General features: G+C 37.9%; 1 protein-coding gene across 2 annotated transcripts in view; it reads right to left on the bottom strand.

Annotated features, from left to right (window-relative positions):
• LOC107999340 (myosin-1-like) overlaps positions 1 to 15,523 on the bottom strand; it is a 31,630-nt gene extending 16,107 nt beyond the window's left edge. Inside the window, exons 1-2 of one of the 2 annotated variants that reach the window (XM_062077323.1) lie at positions 6,900 to 15,523; positions 4,697 to 4,823 (exon numbers count right to left, since the gene is read on the bottom strand). In XM_062077323.1, coding sequence (XP_061933307.1) covers positions 4,697 to 4,823; positions 6,900 to 7,086 — 314 coding nt within the window. In that variant the 5' untranslated portion in view covers positions 7,087 to 15,523. The remainder of the gene's footprint in view (positions 1 to 4,696; positions 4,824 to 6,899) is intronic. The other variant, XM_062077322.1, reaches the window with a different exon arrangement.
• Positions 15,524 to 18,631: the final 3,108 nt, after the last annotated feature.

Consider the following 18,631-nt stretch of genomic DNA (forward strand, 5'->3'; position numbering starts at 1 on the left):
GAGAGAGTTTATACAACGTATTAATTCCGCGACGTCGAAAGGATATCGAGTCGCGAATAAAAACGGTGACCTCCTTTTCCACGTGTAAAACACGAAGCGAGCGATTTATCGTTTCCTCTTTTTTTCCTCTTTTTTTGTATTTTATCGTTCTATTTCCAACGTTGTATTTTCACTATACCTATCGCGCGATTAATGGTATAAGAGAAATTTTAGAAACACGGTAATATGTATTTATATCGAGGGATCTTGGCGCTCTTTATCAAACTTTGATCCATACGGATTTATCCGGAGAATTATCCTTCGTTAAAATGATTTATTATTTTACCCTCGTCGCGGAGAAAAGCCGAGGAATCGTTTCGATTTCGATTTAAATCATTGCCTGTTTGATATTATAAATTCTCCCTAATATTTTTATTCTCTAGCTAAATTATTCTTATCACCGATTGTATTGTCACGAGCTAGACGCGATACAAATAAATTTTCGAGTTATGATCAAAATCTCTTTCTCGAAATTCAGGAAACAGAGAGGCGGGAAAATAATGTAATCACGTGGTGATGTGTCTTGTGGGAAAGTTACCGATATACGATTCTTGATAAGAAATAATCGATATCTAATCGAGGATTAGTTGCAGTTGTTATACGGGAGAATTTTCATTACATAAATCGATAATGTTAAAATGGAGGTAGAACAGAAAGATCAATTATTTTTAATGATCACACGTTCATGTATATATTCGCCATTTGTTACGGTTTAAGGACTTGGAATAGGTTCTGAATTCTCACGATTTGTCCTCGAGTTCGCCATTACGACCATTTAAGAAAAACTCAATGGCAAATAGAAGTTAATTTATCTTTCTACTTAATCCAACCGAGAATTTCGTTTCGTAGTAATCCATTATTGCAGTAGTATTGGTAAATGTGGCTAATTCAGGAGCTTATCGTCATTCTTTCGTTCGATTTGTTTGCTTTTAAACACAAATGCGCGTGAATGATCGCTCCATAACTGGGAAATTCGAACTTCGGCATGGATCGTAAAAGTTCGGGCGAGATCGGATCAGATACACTTTCGTATCGTTCCGTATTTCAATTCGGCAATAATCGGGCACGATCGGTTAAAGACGTTAATAACTAGATTTCCAAGTTATAAAATTCAACTAGTTATTTAAAATATATCTTAAATCGAATTTTGTTTTCTTTTTTTTTTTTTAGATCGAATCTAATATGTTGGAGCATAAATTGATCTTAAATGGGAACTTATTGATATTTGACGTTGAGATATAATAATGCATGGTTTGGGCACCTTTAATGGAATCATATTTTGTCCAGATTATAGCTATTACTTGCAATATTAAGGTATTTCTAAGGTTTTTAGTATCGTGGTTGAAAGCTTAAAACGTAAGCAATATCTTTAAGTGGTTTTTTGCCATTAGTGTGAAATATGCGATCTATATGTACGTGGTGTGACTACGTGAGTGGGATTAAGTTAAAGAATTATTATATAGTAAATTTTCGAGCAAAAAAATTTAAACATTATTGGAAATTAGAAAAACTAATACGAAACGACTGAAAATTGAATAATGTTCGATGTTTTAACGCAATATTATTTTTTTATCGTTTCAAAGTATATAAGTCGAGAAATTTGATCGACTATGAATAAAAATAAATAATATTAAAGTAACGAAAAGGAAGTCCATCGGACGAAGACAAAATGTTTCCTTAATTTACTTTCTCTTTACCTTTGTCGGTATTATTTGTAAAGTATTATTCCACAATCGTAACTCTTCGCGAAACATCTTTCTCGTTTATTATACAAAGACTTTCAAATATTGAGAATCGCATTTCTCGTCGCTCAAAAATCTACTATTTAATAAGCTACGCTCTAACGAAAATATTATTGAAATCGCTATTGAAATAAATGTTTATCGACCATATTTCGTAGCTCAAATATAGTAGATGATTATGTTAATAAGTCACGAAACTAACGAACATAAGTTATACATAGTCATAACGTGTATTAGGATATTAGAGGTCTCGTTATGCCCCAAGTGCCTCACTGATCACCGTTACCATGCAAATCGCACGCCCCACGCTAGCATACGTGGGCGTATATAAGAACAACAATAACTCTGACTTTGAAATACAATACTCGTTAATATTCAAACGCATTCTTCTACCTTTTATTCGATTAATTCGACTTTGAGAAACTAACCATATATTTGCTATACTCGTTATCGTTTTTTTTTATTTTTACTTCTTTCAATCCATCCTTTTCAGAATATCTAGATAAGATATTATAAATCGAGGGAGGGTTTCAAGAGCCAGGGAAACTTTCGACACGTGCGTTATTCTCGTCAACGATCGGTCCCATAACTCTTCGATTTGGTCGATAATTGACAACAATTTACACAGGGATTCGCGCCGAATACGATAACCCTATTTATTTGCCGATATTCGAGCATGGCGGTGGCGTATATCGATCGAAAGAGGGAAAATAGACGACAAAAGGGTTTTCGCTCTTCCTCGACAAATAATGTTGTAAATTGGGTGTACGTAACCATCGTCGAAGTGCAAATTCGACACAACCGCGCACTCTTTCGAGGATGCGGGATTAAAGCGTTCGAAACAAGCGAGTTCGTTAATTGAGAAATTTCGAATGGATTCGTTTCGGCCGGTTTTCCAACTGGAACGCGAAATTGTTGTTGTTAATTATAATTGACCGTCAACTCTCACGAGTGGCTCTCGGGAAAAAGGCAGAGGGTTCTTAAGACGAGGCTGAAAAAGAAGACACGTTTCGTAATTAGAGAAAACGATACTTGGTTAGTTAGTGCTTTCGCTGGGACGACGAGTAAATAAGATGGATTTAAAGCGAGGAGGAAATTCGTGTTTGTTGAAGGATCAGTGGCGAGTGATTTGCTTGGATTTTTCTTGCCTTTTTCCCCCCGATTAATAATCGCATTAATTATTTCAAAAATAAGCGTAAAAAAATTTTGAATGCACCTGAAAATCATTTGTTACAAAAAAAGGAATTTTTGTATTAAATTTATGATAAAAGAAAAAGAAACAAAAACGGTGGAAGAATTAATTAATAGTTGTTGGTAAACAATATAATTTGGCCAACAATACAACGCGAGTCGCATTATTCACGCAAATTCTAATTACACAGTGAATTTAGAAAACAAATCCAATTTCATCGAGGTTGTACCGTAGAGAGCCGTATAATAATCCGTTGATAACGATTTAATCATGGTTCAACGTGTATCTACGCGAAGTAAATAAGCTATTAAATTTCCATAATCGCATCGATGGCTGATCCGTTCCGATCCGTAAACGCGTAACGCGTCGTTCCATCAAGGAATGCACGTAGATTTACTTTTTACACGAACGATTCTATTGATATTCAAACTTTGGTGAACCTCGAATGAATAAAACATCATCGTCGAATGGTATTGGAAAATCCCAGGAAAGGGATAATAAATCTGTCCATTAAAATTCGCAAGTACTATTTGTGCCAAATTTATAAACAGTCGCATTTTGTAAACTTTTACAAAAGTTTTATAGGAAAAATATGTATATACATTTTGTTAAACGAAAGATAGACAACAAAGAAAGTGGGAGAGAAAACGAAGAGATAAAAATTTCTGATTAATGTTAAAATCGTTCGAAACAGTTTCTCTCTCTCTCTCTCTCTCTATTCCACTCGCCCATATTCGAATCGAACATGGAACATTTTTCCATCCTTCCATTATGCTCATATATTTGCGCTTTTTTTTATGTATATTTACGTTGAATAGGAAAAATTGCAGGTACAGAATTGTGCACGCCCGTATATAGAATGAACGAACGAACAAACGAGTAAACGAAATCGAGTTTGGCGCTTTCAAATTTTAGCACCGATGAACGAGAAAGTGTAAACCCTGAGAGCCCCGAGTTCATTTTTCACGTGAATATATCGCGCGAATCTCTCTGCCTATATTCATCAAGCCCGCAATTGGATTCCTTCATGAATTCTCTATCGATCGAATGCCAATGCCTCGTTCCATTTGAAATGCGCCTTTTCTTTTCTCTCTCTCTCTCTCTCTCTTCATTCTCGATAGAAAATGTTCGTTTCATCGGGTAATCGAGATTAATGGGGGGTTACGGATCGAGGGTAAGGAGGGGGCGTATGCAGCGAATGTTAATTAATCTTATACTCTTGTGCAACTTTGAAATTCGTCTTCCACGCGCCAGGCGTCCACGGAATTGCGACGTTGATTCAGGGAAGAAGAGATAGACTCGATGAATCTTTGGCGCGTCGTCACTACGCGCGTCAGACAATGAAAATTGAGATTGGAATTCCGGCGACGAGGAGCGAGAAACTGAGAAATTTCGAGGATTAGATGTCGTGGATGGTTAAGTTGCCGGGATCAAATGAGACAAAGTAGGGAATTTTTCACTGGATCCTTTGTTCGGCCCGGCACATCGTATATGAGCACGGTAAATTAAATTGAATTGTGTAATACACGTCGATTAAAATGTAAAATTTTGTGAACATGGAGGAAGCTTTTTGCCCTAGAAAAAGGTAAATATTTTCTCACGGTTGATTAATATTCGCGAAATGTTCGACCGGCTTTTTTACGATACACCTGGGGAGGGGAAAAAAGGGAACGCGTGTAAGAGAGAAAGAGGAATTAGCGAAGCTTGATTGAATGCAACGTACCTTTTAATATCTCCTCTTTGCTGCAGGAAAGCATTTTTCCAATGATCTCTCTCGGTTGTCGTATTCATTAATATCGAGTTCAGTTTTGTTCTCGCTTGTGCAGTCTCGACGTTCAGCTTTCGAAGCTCTAAAAGAAAATCACACAAATTAGTTTCCCATCATTTTCATTTCTTATACGTGGCTTATTTATTTCATTTGCTACGCGGTTTCTTTCCGCAAATTACAAATTTTTCGTGAAAATATATTTCGAAAATTCAATCTTGTCAATACACTTATAATATATTAGGATATATTCGGCAATTAGGATTGAATCTGTAATTTTAATCCAAAGATCTGCCCGCTCAATTTAGTGTCCTATATTATCCTCGATTCAATTTCTCTTTTAATAAAATTTATAAGGGGCTTTAAAAGGAACGCAAAAAGGAAATTCCTTGTTTTGCATAATTTACGGAGGATTTAATTATAGGATTTAGAGAGAAATGTCATACGTAGTGAAAAGTCATTTTCTTTTTTTTTTTTTTTTGATCATATTGAAACATCATACGTACAAAGTGAGTAGAGGACGAACGGGCAATCGGATTGAATTTCATAAATTTTCAAAGAACGCATCCTTTGCAGAAAATAATTCGATCGAATCAATTTGAGTATGCTTCATTGAGAAGTGGCTGTTTTATTTAGTGTTAACGAGCTATATAAAATTTCCGGAATGTTCTTTAACGCCACTTGATACGTATTCCCATGTGTCCTCCATTATTCACTTTATGCTAACAATGTGAAAAGGATAATGGGAAGACGAGGAGGGGAGAATATTTTGCCTCGGTTGAAATCGTGCGAAGATTTTTATATCGTCTCTTCAAGGAATAAAATTTCATTTCGTTCATAAATTTTATTTTACCAATTATCCGCTATCACTTTGTGTACATGAATGAAAAATGTTCGTCAAACGAGAGATTCCTTGATCGAGCATAAAAAATTCAATATTCAATATAAATGAAAAATTCGAATAGTTTTAATATTGCGTATCTTTTGCATGTTTCGTATAAGCGACACGAGGATATTCAATTATAGATAAAACAGTATAAAACGAGTGAACATAGTTTAAAGGAGTGGCTTTTCAAAAGATATCTTTTATATCGTTTTTTAATAATTGACAATTAAAAAAATATCTACTGAAATTCTCTGAACACGAGAAAACTAGATTAAAAACGTATTAAAATTAGCGAAACTTTGAATCGCTGTAATTTCGAAGATAATAACTTCCGGTCTATGAGTGAAAGACTATTAGAAGCATGGAAACTTTTCTTAAAACGCTTTAAAAAGCTTTTTCGTTCATCTCGTTACGACTTCCGAGATATCATCGTGAAAAGAAAAGATAATTCTTAAATATATATCTCGAATAGAATTAAATCCTGTTAAAATTATAAGAAACTTTGAACCGCTATAGTTTCGAAGATATTAATTTTATTCGATACAACTTTCGGTCGCTGAGATATCATCGTGTAAAGAGAAGAGTTCAATCTTTAATTTTTTACCATTTCCATCCTTGTTCCAAATTTCAGACAAATGAAAAATATATTCTTGGAAAGATTTTTAGTATTTTCAAGAAAAAATGTAGATCGAATCTATTTATAAATTAGATTTATAATCACGGAGATTTTGAATCCTTATATTTTAACAATCCATCGAGATATCGAGAGATAAAACGAGAAGTGATTTCAATGCCGTGCTTTTTCTCCATTCTCCGAGTGTGCTTTAATGAAATTTGCATAAAAACCCGCAATCTAGTTACGTAACTTTAAGTCTGAAAATTTTAATCATACATTTGTAATCAAATACCGTACTTTAGATCCTTGAAACGCGATGATCAAGGCTTCATTTTACCTATCTAACTAATATCTTATAATCCTTACGTTACTACTAATTAGATCCTGCAACTTCACCGACATCCTAATCGATCTCAACTACGATCTTATCGCTAATGATTGAAATTGAGTTGCGCGATTCAATCGAATTGGGAATTGACTTGGACATCGCTGGAAATTGGAGATTCACGAATAATTACCAATAATCAAATATTAACTCAACTAACTTTTACTTTATCATTATATTTCATACGTAAACTTCACAATACTCGAGTTTAATTTCGACGATCAATTTTTTTAAATTACTACTTTTTATGAGAGCAAAATTTCTTACAACTCACCTTCGTATTCAACTTTCATACGATTGAACTCAACCTCCTGGAGAGCCTGCGATTGCAAGTTGATTTCGAAAGCTCGCTCGAGCTGGAAAAACTTGCCGCTCAGTTCGTGAAGATTCCGGCGCAATTCCGAGGCTTCCGATTCCCTTCGTTGCAATTGTTCCTCGAGATATCGTTGCCGCGAGTCCATCCTTTCGGTAATTGCTTTAATTAAGTCACCACTCCAGCCTGATCCAGTACGAGCAGGCACCGTCTATTAAGAGAATACGTTCTTTCCTAACTTTTAAAAAGGGAACTTATTCTCTTCTCCCGGAAAATTGTACGGCGTTCACAGAGGTTAAAATTCAACGGAGCAATATTAACCTATATTCGTACGTATCGTCTTTACTCACACGCGTCGTGTCGAGTTCGTGAAACGACAAATACGCGTTATAACGGAAACTCGTTGGAATAATGGTTGATTTTCCAATCCGATTGACATATTCTTCCAGAATACGATCGCACGCGGTGTCGCAGTGGGTCGATCCGCCTTGAAGTTGGGCACAAGCGCTCGAGCCAATCGACGCGAGCAATCGATTAGAAAGAGCAAACGCGAGTTCGATGGATCAACGTTCAGTTGCGAACGACCATTTCGGCCGAGCGCTCGGCGATTTTACGCCAATTATACCTTCGTACGGAACGAATATCTTTTCGTGAATATCGCGAAAGTAATCCGAAGTAATTTCCATTATTGTATATTCTTATCGCGTATGCACGTATTCCGTGATTAAAATATTCCGATCGGATAAGAAAATTTCATCTCTTCCATTTATTTCGAAGTTGGATTAGCACAAATTCATTTTTTTACATTACCAATCTTGAACCTTTTATTGATATTACATTATTCGCATATGGCAGATAATTAGATAGAATAAATACAATAAGGTTTTTTACTCTTTTGCACAAATGTTTCTGTTTCTGTTTAAATCACGAAAAGAAAGCGATATTCTACACTAAAAAGAGAGAACACAAATGTACAAACAGCGATGTCTCTCGTTTTTCCTCTTTTCACGATCGCGAAAAAAGAATATCAGGCGTGATTATAAAATTAAAAATATTTGAAGGGAGTGGGCGAGGAGGGGGGCGAACTCATTATCACGATATCCTATTTGCGAACGCGGGATGGAACGCGGAAATGATCTTCTATGTTTCACGCTAATGACTGCGCCATTCTTATTTTTCTACGTCGGGTCGACGTCCTCGAGCTTGTTCTCGTTATGAAATATGCGCCACCGTTACGAGCACACGGCCACCGCGAAAAGGACAGAAAACCGATACAGCGTCGCGTCACGCACCGGCGTTAATCCTTGTAAGTCATCTACTTACCCGATTTTTTCTTTTTCCTTTTTTTTTGTCAACGCGAACCTTCCATTCATTTATTCCTCCTTCCCTCCTTGAAAAAATGGATTTTTCATGCCATCCCACGTACAGCGAAAAATTTACGCGTAAAAAATGTGAAACGTATCGAGGCAAATTTTATATTCGATTCGATTTTTCTTCCTTAGAAATAATTTTCCCGATAATAACTCTAATATCTAACACGATCCCCTTCAATGAGTCATAAGGTACAGGTATATTTGGATATCTCCGATTTACACGATCTCGATAAGGAAATTTAAACATTAGCGATCGACGATCGTTCTTCGTATAAAATTCTGTTACGAGGTTTCCTTCTGCGCTTGGATTTGGATTTATAGCGCGCAATAATATCTCGACGCGAGATCGAGATTATATCTCGGCGCAATATCCCGCGATAATGTAAATGTTCTCCCCTCTCCTTTTTTTTCTTTTTTTTTTTTATCGCCAAGACAGTCGCGTCGTTTATCAGAGATTTGCGAACGTTGCCGGTGGGAGATGATAATTGGACGAATATTTCACCGTGAAACGATCGGCGTTACGATGTTGAGAAACAGTACGAGCAACTCGTCCAATATTATTCGGTTGTTCGGAAAGTAATTTCGTTTTTTTTCGTGACAATGAAACACCGAGTTCGTTTCACGCGAACAGTCGAATTCGACGAGTTCGAGCAGCAATTTCTCGAGTCGTTATTCGTCGGTTTGCTTCGATCGGAATGAAATTTTGAGGACCATTTCGATATTGGAGTACCAAGTTGATACATCTTCTTTATAGGCCTCGCGTAACTTTTTTCTTGCCTGAACAGCAAGCATTCTTACCTTTTCGGTAATAAAAAAGTAAAATATATTCCTTTTACGTCTCCTTTATTATCACACGAAAAACACTAAATCGAACTAATTTTTCTTATAAATAAAGGAAATACTCTCGAAATGTATAAATAACAGCACGGTTGGGAGGAAAATTGGCTAAACGTTCGACTAGCGAAATTATTAAATTACTTTCCGAACAACCAAAGAGGATATAATATTCGACAAATTCGTGGTCGAAAATTTCGATTCAAATTAAAATTACATCCTTCCTCTGGGGGGAATTGAAATCTTTTTTCTCTCAAAATATTTCCCTGTCAAAGGTGCATGATAAGTTTAACGAATCTTCCGATTTCGATCTTCACCGTAGGAAAAATTCCATTCGATGGAAGTAACGCATTTGAATAATGCCTTTGTGGGGCAGAGGTAGCGAAAAGCCGAAGGTTGAAAGGACGAACAATTTTGTTAGGGCGCGCAGCCGGCGGATTCTTCTTACCCGTCACTCATTTCTCCACACTTTCGAATATTTCGGTGTGCAATTCTCTACGTTTTTTAACCGAGGGTTCCGCGAACGATAAATTTAGCCGAGCGATTTAATATCTCAAATTAGATTTATCGCGTTCCCTCGTCGCAACGAGGGATTCCAATTCGGTCAATTTTAAATTTTAAATATTTAGAAACTAAAATTTCCAACTATTTTACACTGTTGAATTTCCCAAACAATTTACGCGTACATCCTCCACCTCTATCCAATTTCTATCTCCGATGTTCCATTTTTCCTCTCCCCCCGTTTCACAGAAACAGGACAACAAACACCCACTCCTCCATCCTTCCACCTCCATCCTTCGCGCCTCTATTCGTACGTGTGTCGTTAAGTTATTTCGCTCTCGAGGAAAGTCGTATCGTATCGAAGCCCACGCCCCTTTATCCCTATGGATCCGTGGAGAGGACGCGCTCGATGAAAAATTTAACCTAACCTAACCTAACCTAACCCGCTTCGGGGGATCTCGAATTTTGGAACAGCACACGATCCAGGCTATTGTTCCGTTTAATCGACGGGAAATAACCGTGGAATACAACGTCAATTCCACGGCCGGGGGCGAGGAGGGGCGGGCCTGTTCCCTTCGCTCTTTTCCCGCGAAAATCCTCCTCCAAACTGGGCTCGTTGCCCTCCCTTCGAGAGCAATTAATTAACGGAGCAGCTCTTTTTTCCTCCCCTCCCTTCGACGAGGAAACGACATTGCCATCGGTCGGGGAACAAACGTGTCTATCGAACGTGATCCACGCCAATTATTGCGTGTCGTTGAAGTCTGATGAAAATTAGCTACAACGATCAATTACGGAGAAGATGATACGGCTCTGATCATTGTAATTGTGTTTCCACGTATCGATGAAGCATCTGTATATCGATAGCGATTCTTATTAATCATCAAACGATTGTAATAAATGAAAAAAAAAGATTTTTGGACGAGGATCGAAACATTTTCTCGGGAAATATGGAGAGTTGTATTTTCGAATCGTTGAAATCGAATCGATTGGTTACTTCGTTGGCCATGTCTCGTGGTCATTAATCTTAGTTTCATTCCGTTTTTATGGGCTCTTGTTTTTTTTCCCCCCACCAATAGGTGTAAAATTTTTTTTTAGATTTTTCAGATTTCGATCATTAATCTTAATTTTATCTTACTTTTTACCGCCGATCGATTATTCCATTTAATTCGTACCAAAATTGCCTCCTTCTCTTTCTTTTTTGAACTCGTATCAGATCCTAACTATTTAAGGATCAAATCGTTCTCGATAGAGTATAATACAAGCCGGTTGAACTCGAGGAGGAGCTAAAAATCGTAATATCTTATTTCGAATTTATGGTTACGAGGCATCGAAGGCTTGATTTATCCGAAATAAACCGCGAGATACGAAATAATAACGCGAGTAAAGCAAAGATTTAGAGCCTATAAAATTAGATTTTTACGATCACCTCCTCGATCACCATCGTACTCTTATTTTCAATTTTATTCCTCCCCCTATTAATCGAATTACTTGAAACACGAAACGTTTACGCGATTCCTTTACGACAGAATAATTCTATACAATCGTTTCCAGCATTTTTATACATCTTAACGATATCCTTATAACAATAACAGTTTTAACGCAGTGAAAAATACCATCTTTTCGACCTCTGATCTCTCTCGAATCCGAATAATCGAACAATTTATTTTCCGATCGGATCGTGCTACAGAAACAAGTTAACAAATTATAACTGGAGAAGTTAAGTTGATTACTTGGACCGATTATCCGTGGATAATCAGCAGATGCGGCCACTTGGACGCGTGGAAAAACCAATTTGGAAGGAGAACACCTTCGGGAGAATATCCATTTAATCGATTGGTGCGCGAGTTTCGTTTCGATCCATCCAATAATTCAACATCCCCGCGTGATTTCCTGCTCTTGTTGTTGCAATGTCAAACAGCCCAAAGCAACCTCGCGTAATTAACATGGAAAATTATCCGTGGCTTTGATCAAGTTGCACGCGCCCGTGTTCCTGTGATTATTTCCTGGGTTCGACGTTGCCCGTGCATAAAATTGAATGGCAGCAACGAATTCGCGCGCAATCGATCGATCTCGACAATGGAATTTGCCGAAACGGTTTCGACAAAAATCTTACGTACCAACGATCGGGAATTAAATTATTATGACCGAGGATAAACGATGAAAAGGATCGCAATTTGCAAATTTTTCTTGGACAAGGGTTGTGAACTAAATTAAGAATACCGTCTCTAGTTGTTTAGTTGGAAAATCCGAGATTCAATAATTTCAACGCGCATTTTTCCTTTGTTTTTATTCTCCCCTCGAGTCGGGAACGTTGCAAGGAATTTCTCTAATCGACACCGCCGAAACGTTTACGATATTGCGCCAGGGGATGGTCCCAACCCAAGGTTTTCGATCAAACCCTTTAAGGGGTTGCTATTTACCGCAGAATTCCGGCATCACAAATTGGGACAATGAATTCCTTTCTCGAAACTACGTAACTCTCTCTTTGGAAACTCATCTTGGCAAAATTAACCGAATCTCGAGACGAGGACTCGGTCGAACAATCACTTTCTTCGAGAGAGAGAGAGAGAGAGAAAAAGAAAAGCCTCGAATAAATTTGCTCGGACAAAATTTTCGAAATATTCTTCTTCTTCTTCAATCTACACATATTCGATCAAAGTGATATTCCAGTTTCGTTGGAATAGTGCAACTATTTTCGATTATTTCAATTTTCTCTTCAACAGAGATAGTAGACGATTAGGGGAAAGGGGATTACTCGGTTTCCCTATCTTTCGACTGATCGTCTAACTTGTAATCTCGCTAATCGAGTTTAACAACGGATTTCTTCGAATCTTGTTAATGGCGCGCATAAATAAAGTATATAATTTAATTAGAATTATTGGAATTAAAATTGTTGCTTCGTCCTAATAATATCGTGAATCCAACCTTTCGTACAATATAACAAATTCACAATGGATCCAGTCAAAAAAAATTTCAAATTTCAAATTTTATCTGAAAAATTCCTCCTCACCAAGAGAAGTTAAACAGAACGTTCTTCTCTGTTCTGCATCAAGTTTCCGGACACTTTACAAATTCATCGTCAATTTCTTCCTCGTTTCCACGACCAACCCGTGGAACTTATTAAAAGTTTTTCCAACGGGAAGAGCGGGGGGAGAAAAGGAATCATGCGCATCACTCTTTCTTATTACTACAATCTTTTCACAATTTCTTCTTCTCTTTGACTTCACTTCGATCCACTTCTCTCTCCCGTATTTCGGATCCCGTATTTTCCATTATTCCGTCCCCGTCCGCGAAATTTTTACGGGGCGTAACACAAGCTCGAGTCTTAACGTCTCGTGGAAACTTGGTTATAAGTTGTAGGCAATTATCCATTCGCTTCTTAACGATTGGGTAGCTTCCATTTCCCCATCCCCTTTGGGAACGAGAATGGAACCGAAGAAACCGGAACAAGTGGTGGTTATGGAACTCGGGTAAACAGAGTGTATATATATATATATTTTTGGAGAGAGAACGTTAAAAGTACAAGAGACGACACGGGGGGAGAGAGAAAGGAAAAAGAAAAGGAGAAAGAGGGAGAAGTTTGAACGATCGATCTTTTCTTGATCAAACGGAACACGGGGGGGAAATAAAGGGACATAAAGGAAACCATTCTAAAGTTTTTGGCCCCAGACGAAGATAATTTTCTTCTCGCGAAATTGCGTTTAATTTACCGTGAAATTTCTCCTCTCCTCGTATAAATAGAACGATATCGGGAACTAAGTTACGCTTACTTAAAATTTTTAATTCCAACTTTTTGATCCAGTCTCCTCGTCTCTGCACGTTAGGTTCGTTTGTCCCGAATCTTGTAAAATTTTACGCCAGAATCAACGAGCATTAATCGCGTTTATGCCAAATTTCTACTATTTTATCTTCTCTGCGAGTTCACAAAGTTTTATGAATTTTTGCGATTAGGCTCGAAAAGAGGGTTAAAGAAATTCTTGCCAAATGCTTTTTTCTTAAAAATGTCTGAAAACGAAAATTCTTTATTCATCTCACAACGATCTGCTATTCTCCCTATTCCCTTTGTTAAGAAACCACAAAAACTAAAAACTAAAATTGTGACTCAGAAATTATTTCGCTTACAATCATTTATATTTCTTAGAGGAAATTCAGCTTCGCGAATTCGACTGTTTGGATAATGAATTCACGAGGCCTAATAGAGGCGAGCTGTTACCTTACAATTTATATTCGATGGAACGATCGTGAATTTCGGGGGACGAGGCAGCGGCTAATCCCACGGAGCTGTCAATGTAGCGAGCGGCAAAGATGGAAACGTCCTCGTCACGGTTACGGTTATTGACGGGGATCGCCAACACGAGGCACGTTGTTCCATCGTTCCGCCGTCTATAATTGACGCCCGTCATCCCCCGAGTGACCACCACCCGAACGCTTCGATCCCCAAACTTCCATCCCCAAATATACACCCGGTTTTCACGGCCACCGGGGAGGCGATTCGAATCTGTGTACTGCTGTGGACAGTCGCCCGATTCATAATTACTGCCAACTCGATCGAGGCTTTTGTCCCGTTGCGTCCGACGAGATTGCACAGAGCGTTCGGGATTAGCTTCTCAGAAATTGAACGACGACGTTTTAAAAATTGGAACAGGGAGAAATTTTTAGAAAGAATAATGGACGAGAGTTAGTAAACGAAATAACTCTGTTATAATTCTTTTTATTTAGGAAAGAATAAGAAAATTTCGATCTAAATTTCGTAGCATTAAAAATTGATTTGGGGTGAAAAATTGGAACAAGGACAAATTTTTCGAGGGAATAATGGAGGATGAAGAGAGTTGCAAAAGAAATAATTCTGTTGTTATTCTTTAATGTCACGAGTTATGATTCTTTTTATTTAAGAAAGAATAAGAAAAATTCGATCTAAACTTCGTAGCATTAAAAATTGATTTGGGGTGAAAAATTGGAACAAGGACGAATTTTTCGAGGGAATAATGGAGGATGAAGAGACGATGATCCTCCTTCGCCAAGAGAAACAATTCGTTAACAACCGCGGAGCAAGCATTAAATAGATTTTACTGATCTATTCTCGATATAACAGGAAAAATTTTCTCGAATTTATCGACATTTTGCAAAATCGGGCGGCGATAACGACACGTTCCGCAGGTTTTTAAAGTTTACATCCATCTCCTCCCACCGAGAAATTACTTTCCAATAACCCAGTTGCCCGAAGAAATATTCTCAGAATCTCCAACAACCGTGCGAAACGATCGCCCGCTCTCTCAAAGCTGGCTGAAAGAGCCCCGTCGACAACAATGCGATATCGTTGATCGACGTTTACGAGAAGCTGGCTTTCGCACGACGGTATCCACAAGATATTTCTGTAACGTTACGAGCTCTCTCTCTCTCTCCCTCGGCCATCCCTTGCCGCCCCTTCCTCGAGGATCGCGTATCTGGCCACACCAGATATCCGTACGATGTTTCCATCATGAGAATCGCAAGAAGCGGAGAAGGGAGGAAAGCGCGATCTTTGACTCCGACTTTTAACAATATATTCACCATTTCCCCCGGAGCTTTCCTCCCTCTTCTCCTTTTTCCATCCTCCATTGCCACGCTCGAGCGAGAAGAAACGGATCCAGACTCACAATTCACGCCTCTTTATTTACGCGAGATTCTTCAATTCGAGCGGATAAATTTTATCACGCGTATGTTGGACGGAGATTTGGACGAATATGAAGTCTTCTGCTTCGATTTTTCTTTCTTTTTTTAGAGAGAAACGCGATGGATCATTTGTCAACTAATTCGTCGACAATAATAATAATAATAATAATAATATCGTTACTTTTTAACAGAGCCTTAACCACAAACCCGTTAAAAGGTTATTTAATGATTAAAAGTCTATTATATGATAGATCGGTTCCATTCTTCGTTGATAGAATAATAAAGCGCAGACGAAGTGGAACAACATATTCATTACGAATGCATTCACCGTGGATAGGCGTAATCGTAAAATCGCGAAATCACCGCGTATCGATTCGTAGAAATTCTTTTCTGAACGTTAAGAAAGTTCGAGCGCTTCTGAAAGAGGGTATCGTGTTATCCCAAAGAAAGATGCTCCTCTCAACGAGAAACAGAAACAGGACGGGTATAAATTTATATATATTTTCACTTTCGGTTTCCTTTGCTTCGCGAAACATATAAAGGCATTCGAGCTATTCGAGGTTTAATTTTATAGATTCTCGATTATCCGGAACTTCTAGAGGTTTCCATTATGCCACGTTAACGTGCAGGATAAATGGAGTAACTTTATTATATTCCGTGGCACGAACAATATTCCCGTTAATCGATATATCGCGTTCTGCTGAAAACTGGTCTACGGGTTGTATAACCACGTAGTTTTAATTAAAATCGTGTCATTATTCGTGGATTTGTTAAATTTTTTTTTTTAATAAGCAACGCGTTAATATCATTCGATTCATTTAAAAAGTAAATCCGTAATATTTAATCGTAATTGATTATTCGAGAGCAGAGTCGGGGATTGCGATACGTCGGTTGAAAAATTGATTAAAAATTAGTCAAAATTTCGGATGGAGTTGTTTCGAGCAGCGACTTCGTTTAAAATAATTTGATTAATGTTCTTCGTAAATTATCGAAGCAATTTGTTAAACTTCAAGCGTTAAAATTTTTCCCCGATCCCTGTCCTCTGTGGAAGAAACTAAAATCTGTCTACAATAGACGGGGAAGATCGAATAGTTGACCTTGCGAATAATAAAGTTGTCTCGATAATAAAGCTACTCCAATAATTTATCGTTCCGAACGTAATGATAGATCGTAGCGGCAAACAGTTGTAGGAAAAGCGGATTAATTATGACAACTACGAGTAAACATTATCCAAACATTCAAACGAGCAATTAATTGAAGCAAATTTATTCGAAATTTTTAACTTTATTTAACTTGGATTAACGCCTCTCTGAAACCTGTCGTTTGCCTCGTCATACGTAAGGTTATTCCACTTACGCACCTGTCTAACCATTCGTGCACATATGCTACTTCCCTTTCCACATGCGTGTACCACGATATAATCAATATTCGTCCGAACAAATATAAAATTATTTTCACACACCTATTTTCAAAAAGAGGAAACTGCAATTTTTTAAATAAAAATTAAAAAAAGAAAAAAATACATTGTTTTTCGGCGAGCAACGCGTTGTTATTTTCCTAGATCGGTGTGCGATTTCGTGCAAACAGGAAATAAGTAAACGGGATTATCGAAAAATATGAGAAAACAGGAAATTTTTATACGGGGGATAGAATCGGATTTAGAGATATATTTTTTTCAACGATTGATTTCAATTGATTTGGACAAATGTGTGGAAAACAGTGTGTAAATTACTGTAAGAAGAGCCATCGACGAGAGACGCTTCGATGTACAGCAACAGGTCCACGTTTTTAAATAGGTCGCAAAACTTTTGTGAACAGGGATGAAAATTCTGGTTCGAAGAGCGTTCTTGTGTCCCTTCATCTTCCAACAAACGGTTACTATTCCGCGAATATTCTCATTTCTTTCCTTTCTATCACAACGTATTTCGATTCTTTCTTTCGCGCGATGTTTTCGATTGAACGTCGTCTTAACGTTATATTAATAATTTCGAGGAGAGGAGGAGCGTCTGTTCCGCTCCGTGTCCGGGAAACGACTCCCGGAAATCGATATTTCGAACATCAACGACAACCGATATTGTCGTTTCTTTCTCACGTTGGCCGTGACATTCCACGACTGGCCGCATACATCGCATTACACACAATACCGTGACGATGGTACAATATCGATCCGAGTCGAGAAAAAAGAAACAATATTTAACGACGATAAAAAAGCTAGCTCAACCCATCCAAGATTCGAATACGCTTGTCCATTTGCATCTATTCGCGGTTTTATAAAATCATTGTCGCTGAAACGTGGAGAAGGAAAGAAAGAATTCGTTTCTTCGATATGGTCGCGAAGAGAAGACGACATCGACAGGATAGATAAAGGGGAGCAAGCTTGCAATTTTCCAAGGTTGCACAATTGCCAAACCTTGGGCCAGCCCCGAGCTATCAAACCGGAAAGGACAAATGTGATCTCGTGACAAACGTTTACGAGGACCAGTTATTTACATCTACCTCGCCTCCCCATACTTCCCTGATAGAGTTTCCTCCGTGGACGGAATAGAGAGAGGCCGAGTTTCATCTTTGCATCGAGTTCCGCGCATGCTTCCATGATATACTTCTCCCTCTCTCTTCGTTTTCCAAGGATTTCACCACAGAAAGCCGAGAAATCGAATCACGTTATCCCGTAACGAAGGAATTCCTCCATCTCACATCTTTATTTCATTACTTCGTCACCATTCGATAGCGAGTTCTTTCTTCAATTCTTCGGGGTGAAAAGGATTATTTTACGATTTGCCGAATGTTCCTCGAATTTTTTCTTCTTCTTTTAACCACTTTAAGATTTCTTGTTAATTTTTTTAAAAGTCCAAACTCACACGTTTTGTTTATCAAATTTGTTCGAAAGTAGGACAGGAGGTCCGAATTTGGACATTCGATACGGCGAAATGATATCGAATATTTTTGGGGATCTAAAATTTTCTTCGTCGAAATAATGGGAGGTAACGCGCGTTGAAGATTTTTCCCGATATTCAATATCAACGCGATATATCGTCGTACAACGAAGATGCAAAAGTCATAGAGCGTGTTGTAAAGTATTCCGAGAGGAGGAAATTGGTCCGGGGGGAAATTAATGTCGGCCACAAAGCGGCCATTTTTGCGGAATCGACGGAAGCGTAAATAAAAGATTAAGCTCACTCACAACCCTTATTCCACGGGTTAATCCACGTTGGGAAACGTCTTCAATTTAAACTGATCGTGTTCGGTGAAGTTATTTCAATTCGTAAAAATAAATTCGTACCCGCGATGATTTAATTCAATCGTGAAATTTAGTCAATTTCACTTCGCTATATC

This window comes from Apis cerana, linkage group LG7 (genome assembly GCF_029169275.1).
Source record: "Apis cerana isolate GH-2021 linkage group LG7, AcerK_1.0, whole genome shotgun sequence".
Lineage (NCBI taxonomy): Eukaryota > Metazoa > Arthropoda > Insecta > Hymenoptera > Apidae > Apis > Apis cerana.